Here is a 13,687-nt window from a genome sequence, read left to right as displayed (position 1 = left end):
AGACCCCTCTGCAAGGGGATCTCCAGTGGCCTACTAATGGGCTTTGGATCTCCACTCCGCACTCCCCCCATCATTCACTGTGGTAAGAGGTCTTATACAGTAGATTTACTCAGTACTGGCCTTCTCTTAGTCTCTTGACTGCTGCCTCCGTGTGGAGCCAGGAAAGGCCACATCCTTGACACTGTCAGCCTTTTCGCCATTTGTCATGATGTTACCTATTGGTCCAGTTGTGAGGGTTTTTGTCTTCTTTACAGTCACTTGTAATCTATACTAACGGCTGAAATCCTCGATCCTCATCAGCAGATGCTTCAGAGGTTGTCAATACGTCTTCCTCCTCTCCTGATGCTGCGTTCTTCTCCATGTCATCCAGCTTCTCTGTTGGTTTATTTGCTGAGAATACAGATTGAAGAAGTATAGTGAGAGGATACAACCTTATTGGACACCTTTCCTGATTTTAAATCATGCACTTTTCCTATGTTCCGCCTCTTGATCCATGTACAAGTTCTGCAGGAGCACAATGAAGTGTTCTGGAGTTCCCTTATCAAGTTTATCCATTGTTAATTATGATCCACAAAATCTAATGCACTGGCATAGTCAGTGAAACACACGTAAATATCTCTGTGGTGTTCTCTGCTTTTAGCAGTGATATCCCTTGTTCTGTGTCCTCTTCTGAATCTGACTGCAGCTCCCTGTCAATGTATTGCCGCAATCTTCAACAAAATTTGTTGGATAATCTTCAACAAAATTTCATTTGCATGTGAAATCAGTGATACTGTTCTATGATTTGAGCATTTAGTTGAGTTGCTTTTCTTTAGAATGCTTACAAATGAGGATCTGTTTCAAGTAGCTATCTTCCAAATTTCCTAGCATAGACCAGTGAGTGCTTTCAATGCTTTATCAGCTTGATGAAACATTTTGGTTAGTATTCAATTTCTAGAGCCTTGTTTTTGGCTAATGCTTTCAGTAGATCTTGAACTTCTTCCTTCAGCACCATTGGTTCTTGCTCATAAGCCACCTCCTGAAATGGTAGTATGTCTACTTTTTGATAGAGTGCCTCTGTGTATTCTTTCTTTCTTTTCTTAATGCTTCCTGTATCATTCGTTATTTTGCCTATAGAATCTTTAAATTTTCATCTCAAGGCTTAAATTGTTTTTTAGTTCTTTCAGTTTAAGATATGTTAAGTGTGTTCTTTGGTTTTCTATTTCTGTGCACATTTCATTATAACTCGGTTTTGTCTTCTTGAGCTGCCCTTTGATGTTTTCTATTCAGCTCTTTGAAGCCATCCTTTCCTCCGTATGCAGTAGCTACTCAACAACTAAAAGCAAGTTTCAGAGTGTCTTCTGACATCTACTTGGATCCTTTCTTGTCTTTTTAATGACCTTTTGCTTGCTTCATGAATGATGTTCTTGATGTCCGCCCACAGCTCAGCAGGTCTTCCGTCAGGAGTGTTGAATCCATCAGATCTGTGCTGAGTTCTTGAAACCCAGGTGGGATAGACTCAGGGTCTTATTTTGGCTCTCCTGGACTTGTTTTCATTGTCTTCAGCTTTAACCTGAACTTACATATGAGCAATTAATGGCCTGTTCCACCGTTAGCCCCCGGTCTGCTTTTAGCTACTGATACTGAACTTCGCCATTGTCTCTTCCCACAGATGTAGTCAATTTGATTTTTGTGTATATTATCTGGGGAGGTCCGTATGTACAGTCGACTTTTCTTTTTTTTATCATTTTATTAGGGGCTCCTACAACTCTTATCAAAATCCATAGACTTTTCTATAGTTAAAAAAAAAATGTGTATGCTGTTAACAAAATTTTGCTTTTGCAATCTCCTGCTTCATTTCTATCACCAAGACCATGTTTTCCACTACTGTACCCTTCCTCTCTTTTCCAACTTTTGCCTTCCAATCTCCAAGATTTTCAGTGCATCTTGTTTGCATATTTCATCAATTTCTGACTGAAGTAATTGGTAGAATTCTTCAATTTCTTCATCATTCGCTTTTGTGTTGGTCCATAAATTTGAATAATAATTGCATTGATTGGATTCCCTTGTAGGCAAATAGATACAATGCTATCACAGCCAGCATTATATTCCATAATTGATTTTGCGATACTCCTTTTGACAATGAATGCCGTGCTATTGTGTTATTCCTAGCATTGTAAGTCATATGATTTTCTGATTTTAAATGGCCATTGCCAATCCATTTCAGTTCACAATGCCTGAGATAATCGATCTTTATGCGGTCCTTTTCATTTTTGACAACTTCCAATTTTCTTAGATTCAGGCTTCTTGCATTTTGATCATTATCAGCGTTTGGCCATTGTTTTTCCGTACCTTGGATAGTGCCCTTTCAGAAAATGCTCTACTCTCACGGGTTTTATCCAACTCATGTGACCATGGTCGATTCCACTCTTGAGAATTCAGCTCCTCCCCAGTGACATTTTGATTCCCCTCTGACCCCAGGGTCCCATCCTACACCACAGCTTCGAAACATTGTCAGATACTGTTTTGTGGCAGGGGAGGTTGAATTAGATATTATATATTCATAATGTTTATTTACACTTAAGTTTCATATTTTTAATGGAGTCGCTTAGGATTCCTACATTTGAGATATGGTCCTTTGACCTTGTAAACTTTCCTGTATGTATTACACACAAACCTACAGTGAGGTTCAAGGTGAATAAAGTCTTTTTGTTGTTGTTAATCTGTACAGTGTGGATTGGTAAAAACTGATTTCTTTCTAAACCTTAAAGTCATAGTTTTTTGTTCCATTTTTCTGGTTTTGGCTTTATGTCTTACGCGCATTTTAATAGGCATTTGATGTTCCTCACCCTTGAGATTATCTTCAGTTGTAAAAGTGGTCCTGGCTGGAGCCATAAGAACCTTGTATTGTAAGTTCTAATATAAAGTTGATCTTTCGCATTCTAGATGCACGGTTTTATTGTTTTTCCTCTCGTTTTTCTTTGGTCCTTTCACAATTTAATACTGTCTGCCCCTCTCCCATAGTAATGGAAAAGGAAAGTACTTGCCTGATCTTATGCTTATGCAAAAATTCTCTTGAGTCTTTCTTGAGTTTTACTCTCTTACTAAGTATGAGGGGCTTCAAAAATTCATGGAAAAAACGCTATTAACTTTTCCTTACCATTTCTTTCTTAACGCTTTTTTAAAGTTCCCTTTTACATGTAGCACATAATTCAATTAGTTACCTAATATAGTTCTGATTTTTTGCTTATAGTATTATTTAGCTAGTGTCACCAATGTTTTAAATTTTATATTGCATTGTTTAACAAAAGCTACTTCGTGTCCAATGTTAACGTATCTGATGTATGAAGAAAAATGCAATTTTTCCTCTAACTTTTTGAAGCCATCTTATAGTTAATAAATTCTTTTCATGTTATTTCTCTAAAATGTTTTTATTCAATGGTGTGAAATTTCTTATTCTAACAGTTAAAAAGAATTGCGCACTCCTATGAAAGAACCATTTAATCTAATTTTGTAGGTTATTGAAGACAATGGAGTTCGAAGAGTTGTTGTGGTTCCCCAGGCACCAGAGTTCCGTCCTGGTAGTCACACAGTGTTACACCGTTCTCCACACCCTCCACTGCCTGGTTTCATTCCTGTCCCTGCCATGATGCCCCCTCCACCTCGCCATATGTACTCACCAGTAACTGGAGCTGGAGACATGGCCACACAGTATATGCCACAATACCCATCTTCACAAGTTTTTGGAGATGTAGGTAAGACATCTTAAAATAATCCTCTTTTACTGAGTTGGGTGCTCGTTGCTTATGTAGTAGGTACTGTCACCATGAGTTGGGCTAATTGTGGTGACAACTGGTTTTGTTTGTGTGTCATTATCATATAAAGGAATCAACAGTAATTATATAGCAACCAGTTTCTGCTATTCACGGTCTGTTAGGCATTTCAGCTTCCTATCCTCCCTCCCTTTAAGACATGAATAACAGAATCAAAGAAAGGAAATAATGTATAGCACTCTAAAACTTCGAACAATGAACTTTTCTTGTAGTCTAGGTTCTGTTGGACTTTTCAATCAGGAATAGTCATGTCTTTCTTTTCTTTTATTTTCCCCTTAAATTTTGTTGTAGAGTGTATATATATACATACATATATACACACACACACACATATACATATATATACATATATATATGTAGCAACAGTAAGCCAATTGATAGCTTTGCATGTATAAATTTAGTGACATTGATTATATTCTTCCAGTTGTGCGACCATTTTTACTCTCCCTTTTTCTGAGTTGTTCATTATTAACGTAAACGTAATGCCATTATGTTTGCTTTGTTGCCAATTGAACTTCATAGGTAGCTCTTAAAAGAGCATGCAGCTCAGACATTTTTTGCTAGTTTTGTTGTATGAAAACTTAGGGGATGTTTTTTGCTTAAAGCTTGAAGATTATCTCAGGTATAAGTTTCAGGATTTTGTATCCCTTTCATCTTTTATGGAATTGTTCATCTAAATGTCCAGTAATCCTAGCCGAGCACCAATTCAGTTCCTATGTTCTCATGGCAAAAGGGGCAGTTACTTACGGAGGCAACGAGCTACACATTTCATGTCTTCCTTTTGTACTTAACTCGTCTCCTGTTGATCAAAGTGAATAGAGACCAGTTGTTGAGCCTTGAATGGCTGCCTGAAAGTTTTTTTAAGACCCCACGCTCTATGCCGCAAACCAGGAGATTAAATGGCAGCATTAAACATATTTAAGGAGTCCTGGTGATACTGTGGCTTAAGCATTGGGCTGCTAACTGTATCGGCACTTCAAACCCACCAGCTACTCGATGGGAGAAAGATAAGCTTTCTGCTCCTGTAAAGATTTTCCGCCTCAGAAATCCTATGTAACGTGTCAGAATCGAGTTGGTAGCAATGGGGGTTTGTTGTTGTTAATTTCTAATAAACAGAGTGAGGCGATTTAAGTGGGATATCCCAGGACACCATAAACCTAGATCTCCAAACCAAGGCGCCGAGTCTCATAAAGCATGTGGTTTTACATGAACAGCCTCAGCAGCTGCTTACTGTTGCTTCTCGTTTGTTGTTAGAAGTATATTTATTATACCACTTGTGCCATTCCATTCTTCCCCCAGGTATAAAACTTACTTACAATAATTACAGCGATCGGTTGCGCAGCCCTACCCTTGATGTGGTTGTTCCACCACCCTTTACTCCCTTTTTCTCTGCTTCTTGACGTGGTAACCACTAATGAATGGGTAAACAAAATGTAGTCTATATATATACAAGGGGGCTGCAAAAAATTTGTGGACAATAGAATAAAATAAGAATTTTCCCACCACTTATTGAAGCCCCTTTATATTGGAATGATACTCAGCCAGTAGGAGAAACGGTCTTGATACAGGCTGCAGTGTGCTGAGGTTTGAAGGTAGTAGTATGCTGAGAACAAATATTGAATGACCTCACTTATATAAAAGCATATCAAAAAAAAAAGCGTATCTTTCTTAAACCAGTACACAAACTAGATTTTGTGTAAAAAAGAGTAAGAAATAACCTCTGACCTCCAGGAGTTAATAAATTGTTGGGAAGAACAGATTACCTCACAAATACTCAAAACAGCTATCATATTCCCCATGTCTTTAGCCCTATGTATAGACTGATATATATATGTATGTATGTATGTATACACACACAGTATGTATCAAATGTTTATCTTCAGATTTGCATCTTCAATCCTGTCTTCGGATCTGTAGACTTACATGTCTTCTTGAGGGCTCCAGGGAGCTGGCTTAAGCGTCTCGGGCATGGCATTTCTAATCATACGCCTCGGTTAAAAGCCCAGGACCTGCTTTTCTCTGTCATCTTCATCTCTGTGAACCTTCGACTTGCTCAGTGCTTGAGCCCTCCTGTCAATTGGTATCAGTGTATTGTCAAGAGTTCCCTAAATCTATCAGCTCCTGTTAGGACTGCTTCATCATTAGCTTTCCAGTTAGTTTCCTGCTTTTCTTCTATCCCTTACAATCTGCTCTCAGCCAGGCTAATCGTTTTAAAATGTGAACCGCATCTTTGTCCTTTTAAGATCTTTCAGTTCCTTCCCATTCCTCAGAGGATAAAATCTCAAGTCCTCCCCTAGACCAGGGTTGCACAGCCGAGGCACTGTTGGACATTTTGGGACACCTAATTATTTTTTCTACGCAGAAGGCACCCGTCTTCCCCTGTTGTGACAAGCAAACTGGACTCTAGGTATTACCAAATGACCCCAGGGAACAGCCAAGCCAAAGTCAAAGTCACTATCATAGAGGTCGTTTCAACGCACACAGACCCGGTAGGACACGGGAGAACTGCCCCTTTGGAGAGTTAAAATCTTTACAGGAGCAAGCAGCTTCCTCTTTCTCCATTGGCCTGGCTAAGGCATTTGAACCGCCACCCTTGGGTTTAGCAATTGCATGTGTCCCATGCACTGCCAGGGCACAGTCTAGTGGACAAACTTGGCCCAGAACGATGCCACAGACAACAGGCCCTGCAGTGCTGCTTGTGGCCTCTGACCACCTTGTCCCATTCCCATCCCCAAGTCCTCTTCACCTTCCACCTTTCCCAGACCTCCAAAAGGTCTCGTGGTGGTACAGTGTGAGCAGTTTGAAATCACTAGGCTCTGTGCAGGCGAATGGGGCCTGTCTACTCCCGTAAGATTTACAGTCTCAGAACCCCCACAGGGCCTACTCTGTCCTGGAGGGTAACAGAGTCAGAACTGACCTGAAGACACTGGGCTGTGTTGTGTTGTGTTTTGTTTTCTATTTCTTTGGAAGCTCTTTCTTGCCTCAGTACTTGAGCATGTATTCTTTGCCTGGAATGTTCTTCCCCCTTTTACTTCAGCTTTCATAGAGACCTGTCTTAAACCTAGTGATATCAATCTCAAGGATAATTTGATTTTGGGGGTGCATTTTTCTCCTTTATTTGACTCAAAACGTCATAGGAACAGAATCTATTTTATTTGTAATTGTTTCCCCTCCGCCGGCTGCACAGTGTTGCTCGCATATCCTGCTTAGTGGATTTGTAGAGTAGTTAACTGTAAATACAAAATTCATATTAATCAACAGCATGTAAGTAGTGGGATTCACACATATTTTTCTAGTTTATTTCTCTTGTGTTTAAAATACATCTCTATTTAACATTTTAAAATAGAATAAAGCAAAACATTTACTAGTAACGTTTTTTGTTTTTGTTACAGACTTCTATTTTTTTCTCAAAGACGGTTATAAATAACATTGTTAACTTTAACTTTTTCAAGTAGATAAAAGTATTTTTAGTGCCCTACTATCAGAACAGAGAGCTAACATTTCACCCCCAAAGAACCTGGGTTCAAATTAAAGTCAGAGCTAAAAAAGATCTTGTACTTTTCACAAAAATTGGTCTTAGCTAGACCTTTAATTCTCCCTGGGTGTCACAAATGGCTAATGCGCTCAGCTGCTACTCGAAGCTTGGAAGGTTGCAATTTAACCTCCAAAAACTCTGCCATTGAAAGCCTTAAGGAGCCCAGTACTCTTCTGAGGCCGCATAGTACTGATGCTTCTGAAATGTTTATCTCATACAGATCACCTGGGGATGTTGTTCAAATGTAGATTTGTTTGGTAGATCAGAATTGGGCTTGAAACTTTTTGTTTCTAATAAGCTCCAAGGTGATGCTCATGTGCGGGTCTAAGGCTCGAGTTGTCTTTTGAATAGTAAGATTGTGTACTAAAAACCAATCAGATTCTGTCCTTTTTATTGTTTTCACTGCTAGTTATAAGGAAGAAAATATATGCAAGAGTATTACAGTTTTACATTGTTAAAATGCACTATTATCCAGAGCACAGAACACCTGGATATAATTCGCCAGAAAGGAACATGAGGGGTGAAAATCTATCAATTAGCTACCCAGTAATGGAAAACAAAGTCATTGTGCCAGAGGTTATAAACCAGGGATCTCAAATTAATAAACTGACTTTTCAACTCACAGAGCTCAAAAAAGAAAAGCAAAAACATGCCCAGCACTTGCACAAAAGTTTCAAGTTCTCGAGTCCAAGTTGACATAAGAACCATTGAGTAGTGTATATGTGCATTTATACTCATGTTTCCTTTTAAGAGGAGCTGTGGTGGCAATGTGAGTTAAGCAATGGGCTGCTAACCTTGAGGTCAACGATTCAAGCCCACTAGCCGCTCCACAGGAGAACAACGAGCAGTGTGTTTCCATAGTTTCACAGTCTCTGACACCATGGGACAGTTTTGCTCTGCCCTGTGGAGGTGCTGATGAGTCGGGAGTCAGCTTAACGGCAGCAGGATTTTCTAATCCTGGTAAGCTTTGTCTCTTCTGCAGAGTGACTGGTAGGTTAAGAACTGCCTTTTGGTCCTTAGCCAAGCCCTTGAATCAGGCCTCCTCAAGGGTTTTTATAGTGGCTCTAGTTCTTACATTTAGGGTTTGGTCTACTCTTAAGTTATTTTTTTACGTAGTATACAGTGAGGTCCTAATTTTTTCTTTTTCACATAGATATCTGAGTTCCTATCTTTGTTACTGTATGGTGTTTTATATATAGTTATTTATACGAGTCTCCATAAGGCACTGATTAATTAAGACCTCTGTCTCCTGAGAACTTCAGGGCTTTAAAAATATTTTTTCTATTATCAATATTAAATTTAAAATAAAAATTAATTAGGGGACGAGTGACCTATCATATTTACGTGATTTTCATTTGAGGAATCTTCTCATCTGCAGCTTTGAGTTTTTATCCAAGATGCAGCTCTTTGTGTTTATTATGGCTGCACAAGAGTAAAGAAAACAGTCCAGTCAACCCAGATACTGTCACCTGCAGTGACCGTAGCATACTTACTGCCAGGCTTCTCCTGGAGATTAGGAAAAGATGGGCTTAAAGTCTCAAGAGTCATGTGGTGTGTACACAACCATAAGCAAGAGCAAAGCTTGGTCTATCCGTTCTTTTATATAGTATAATAAGACATTTACTTTCTTCTCTTTCCAGATGCTCACTCTGCACATGGAAGGTCTAACTTTAGAGACGAAAGATCTAGTAAAACATATGAACGTTTGCAAAAAAAATTGAAGGATCGCCAAGGAACACAGAAAGATAAAATGAGCAGTCCTCCGTCATCACCCCGGAAATGCCCTTCTCCCACAGATGAACATAATGGACTTTTGAAAGGACAGAGTGCTGGTGGCACGAATGGTGGGTCAGCAAAGAGCAAATCAGGGAAAGGGAAAGGTGCCGTACAAGTTGATGCAGAAGTAGAAGGTAAGTAGTTAAATGCAAGGTTACTTTTTTACATTTGGGGAGCCTCAATTAGTAATATTACATGTCTCGTAACTTCTACTGAGTAAATGTCCCTCGTGGAGCTACCAGGTAAGTACTGGGCTGATAACCAAATGTTAGTGGTTCAAATCTGCCAGCCCCTCTTCAGAACGAAGGTGAGGTTATCTGCTCTCATAAAGATTTATAAAGGCTCAGGAAACCCCATGTGGGATCGCTGTGCATCAGAATAAGCTCGGTGACAGTGGGTTTGTGCTAGGGGTTTCAACTCACCAGTTGGTCCACAAATGAAAGATAAGTTCTGCCTGCATAAAGATTTACAGCCTCAGAAACTCAACAGAGCTCACCTGTTCTGTTGTATAGCTTTGCTAGTGAGTCAGAGTCAGCGTGATGACAGGGTTTGGTTTTGCTGGGTTTTCTATTTGTATTTGTTTAACTTGGAAGGGTTTAACTTTAAAAACTGTCAAGTTTACTTTTGATTTGAGATTCTATATTATCTTATAACCAGTTCAGCAAATTCAGTAAATACTAAATTGCAGTGATGTTAGGAAGTGATCTTTTATTTTTGTAAATAGACTTTTCCTATAGCCATTTTGAAAATTTCACTAGAAATAATCAGCTTACATAGACCAATAACCACAACTTTTTCTCTGTCCAAGAATATATTTATATAAGTTAGTAGATATAATTTTTTTAATTAAAAGATCATTTTATTGGGGGCTCTTACAACTCTTATAATAATCCATACATCAATTGTATCAAGCATATTTGTACATATCTTGGCATCGTTCTTTTCTAGACATTTACTTTCTATTGAGCCCTTGGTATCAGCTCCTCTTCCCCCACCACTCCTGTTCCCCCCCCCACCCTCGTGACCCCTTGATAAATTATAAATTATTTTTATTTTCATGCCTTCCGCCGACCACTGTCTCCCTTCCCCCACGGTTTCTGTTGTCCGTGCCCCCTGGAGGGGTGGGGGTGGTTATGTTTCAATGATTGCAGTTGTTCTCTCGCCTTCCCCTCCTCTCCCCACCTCCCCCACCCTTCTGGTATCGCTAGTCCCATTCCTGCTCCTGGACTCCGTGTGTCCTGAGCTCCTATCTCTTCTCTACCTGTGCACATGCTCCCCTCCAGCCCGCAGTGAAAAGCAGCACTGGCGTCTAGTATTTGTAATTCTTATTTCTGTGACGGGGAGCTAAGAATTCTTACATGTTTTGAGGAAAATATCAAAATTGTCAGCTGTTTGAAATCTTATCTTCCATTCTCTTAAAATTTCTTTTCCTTGATAATAAATTTTAAATAATGTTTTAGCAGTCTAATTGCTTGTATAATAGCATCATTTATAAAATTATATTTCCATAGTTTTAAGACTTTTTGATTATTCTTCTCAGCATTAATGTTTCAGAAGAATTATGCTAAAATTTTAGGTATGGTATACTTAAAACCCCAACCAGAGCCACTGCCGTTGAGTTGATTCCAATTCATAGTGACTCTACATAGAGTTTTGAGGCTTTGTAAATCTTTGTGGAAGTAGACAGCCTCATCTTTCTCCCTCCTCATGGCTGGTGGATTTGAGCCACTGACATTGTTGTTAGCAGTGTTGTTAGCAGTGTTTAAGGGTCACCTGAGCCATAAATTATCGGTAAAGTCAAGTTTGCTATTTGGGGAACTTAAAATTAAGACAGGTTATGAAACAAATACTCATTTGACTTAATCATTAAAAGATCTGATTAAGATTGGCAAACGTGGACTTTCCCAATGTGTTATTTTTAACATATCTATGAATAAAAATACTTTTCTCTAAAATTAAATAAGGATTATTAATTTACTGCCTGATTCAAATATATATAGTGGTATTGTAATTAGTAAATGTTGGTTAAAAGAATGCCGAAGGGCCACAAACTGCTAAGGATGTGTGAATTTAAAAAACAAAGGCTAGAAAACAAATCTCAAACACCAGGCCAATTTAAGAAGGGTGGAGTTAGGATTATATCTATGTCCTTTTTTAAAAAAATTTTTTCTTTCTCAAAAGAAAAAGATGAAGAAACTAAAGCATTTGAAGCACTTCTTTCCAACATTGTCAAACCAGTGGTAAGTATCGTGTATTTTCTTGATGTTTATATTTAGTATAGTCATAGAGAATTTTGGTAGATTTTTATCCAACTTTTGCTTAAAACATAATTTTATATTGAGAATGGAAGGTCAAAATCAGATCAGCATGAATCTAACATAAGATGAGATAATATTGCTCAGGAAAGCAGGATATTCAGTCAAACATCCATTTTTAAAATAAGTATTTATTGTTGCAGTAAATGACCTTGCAAACAGCTGATAAATAATATGGGTACAATGATCAGATTTATAACATCCGTTTATATTATTTCCTCATAAAATGTGTCCAGTTGGTCCTTGATGTAAAGAATTCAGTTAAGTCTGGATGTAGGCAAGGAGACATCTGACTGGTGGTAGTGGTGCTCCTTATCAGTCAGGGCCGAGCCATCCCGCAGTCCTTTGTGCATCCTGACCGGATGCCTGGATTGTGGCCTGACCTGTTTTCTGCTGCCTCGGAAGACCCCGCACGTTTTAAAAAGCTCTTGTAAGTATGTTGCCAATGTCTTAAATGTCCTCTTGTTCTGTGAGGAATTTTTATTCATCTCAGTGAAGTATAGCATCTTCCCAATCACAGCACTTTAAAGGGAGGCATATGTCCATAGAGGAAACTTGATAAGCAATAGAAATGGTTTCATGTGGTTTTCAACTAGTTGAAACAATTACTAATCCTATTTATTTTTTCAAAAATGAGGTAATTTACATCAAAATGGTAAACTAGAAGAAAATTCCTATTTCCCAACTTTTTATAAGCAAAGATGCCTTAAAAAAAAAATCAGAAATTTAGTATGGCAAGAATTAGATAACATTAAAATGTCTGTATGTTCTTAAAATAACTTTAATAAAGATAATGATCCTGTCTTTAAAAATTACATCCAATAGGACAAAAAATATATTATTAAGAGCTTATACAAATTGAAATTTTAAACACATTAAGACCCTAAAGAATTCTTCACCAGTAATTAAAAGAAATATAAATTAAACTTCTAGCATGCTGAAACTCTGAGGCTTCATTTATCAATACAAAACTCAATACCGGCAGGAAATGTTTTAGTATTAGTAGTAACAAAAGGTAAATTCCCAACTATAGGGATATGTGGATACACAGCTCAACAACAATTTTATTTTAACTTGGTGTCTTAATTTTTAGACCTGTTCAGACCTGGGGTTATTTGGTATCCTGATTCAGAAAATTGCACTGGGTCAACCAGATCAGCTCTAGTTTCTTAGATATGGTTGGATTTATAAAATTTCAGCCTGCTCTTTAAAAGCTCTCCCCTGCAGAATTGGGACGTCATGGCAAGCTCTCTTACCCCAATGGGAAATGTATGTATTTTGAATTTCCCAAGTTTTTGGTGTATAAATGACCTTTGTTTCACAACTAATCATCTACTCACCTTCTATAATGCACACTGTCCCACACTCCAATTCTGTACCTATGCCACCTTCCTGTGCTATCACACAAGGTGAAAAACATGGGAGCAGTGAGTCGTCTCCAAATAGCTTCTCCTAGTGAACGCGTTGACCAGAATGGAGTGAGTGATCTGATCAGGGACTTCAGTCTTGGCAAGGAGTCTTCTGAACTGCGTACATCCACACTAAAGGAAAAGAATGTACTTCAGCCTGAAACAAAAGTTACGTTTTATGGAAGAAAAGGATTGCTGACATTCTTTACTATGCACAGCAACTTCATATTCTGCCATGATATCAGAAACTTTCTGAAGAAATTGGTTTGTCAAAATATAGTCCAAGTGAGTGTCATCTTTTCGTCAACAGTTCAAAACATAATTTGAAATGTGTTCTTTTAAATAACGGTAATAAATATGGTTCTCCACTGGGATTAAAGAAGAGTACAGACCATCTCTTTTGTTAATTTTCTTGTTGGTCAACAAAGTAGCTACACAAAGTATCCTTGCTTCTTATGTTTTGGGGGTAGTAGAGCCAAGCATCAACATTGGACAAGAAAATAATGACCTCTGAGGGAATATGTGGTATTTGGAGAACAAAATGGAATCAATAAACCTTTGGTAGCACAAGATAGAATTATACTGCCACCACTACACATACAGGTTAGGTCTGATAAATAAATTTTGTATAGGTTTTGATAAAGACGGTTGTGCATTGAATACATCGTGCATAAGTTACTTGGACTTACCGTGCAAAAACTGAAGGCAGGAATTTTTGATGGCCCGCAAATCAGACAACTTATTAATTACCCATATTTCACAGCATCAGTGAATGAAATCAGATCATGTGCCCAGTCTTTATCTGTTCTTCCTGTGAAAAATTCTCTTGGCAACCAAGAA

General features: G+C 38.2%; 1 protein-coding gene across 2 annotated transcripts in view; it reads left to right on the top strand.

Annotated features, from left to right (window-relative positions):
• The window catches only part of FNDC3A (fibronectin type III domain containing 3A), a 223,333-nt gene that overhangs the window by 154,673 nt on the left and 54,973 nt on the right, over positions 1–13,687 (top strand). For both annotated transcript variants that reach the window (XM_004714055.3, XM_045289044.1), the window contains 3 exons: positions 3,497–3,734; positions 8,988–9,257; positions 11,305–11,363. In XM_004714055.3, the coding sequence (XP_004714112.1) occupies positions 3,497–3,734; positions 8,988–9,257; positions 11,305–11,363 (567 nt within the window). The remainder of the gene's footprint in view (positions 1–3,496; positions 3,735–8,987; positions 9,258–11,304; positions 11,364–13,687) is intronic.

The sequence above is a fragment of the Echinops telfairi genome, unplaced genomic scaffold, assembly GCF_000313985.2.
Source record: "Echinops telfairi isolate 266 unplaced genomic scaffold, ASM31398v2 ScPeMD7_24;HRSCAF=84, whole genome shotgun sequence".
Lineage (NCBI taxonomy): Eukaryota > Metazoa > Chordata > Mammalia > Afrosoricida > Tenrecidae > Echinops > Echinops telfairi.
This window is presented reverse-complemented; position numbering and strand designations above follow the sequence as displayed.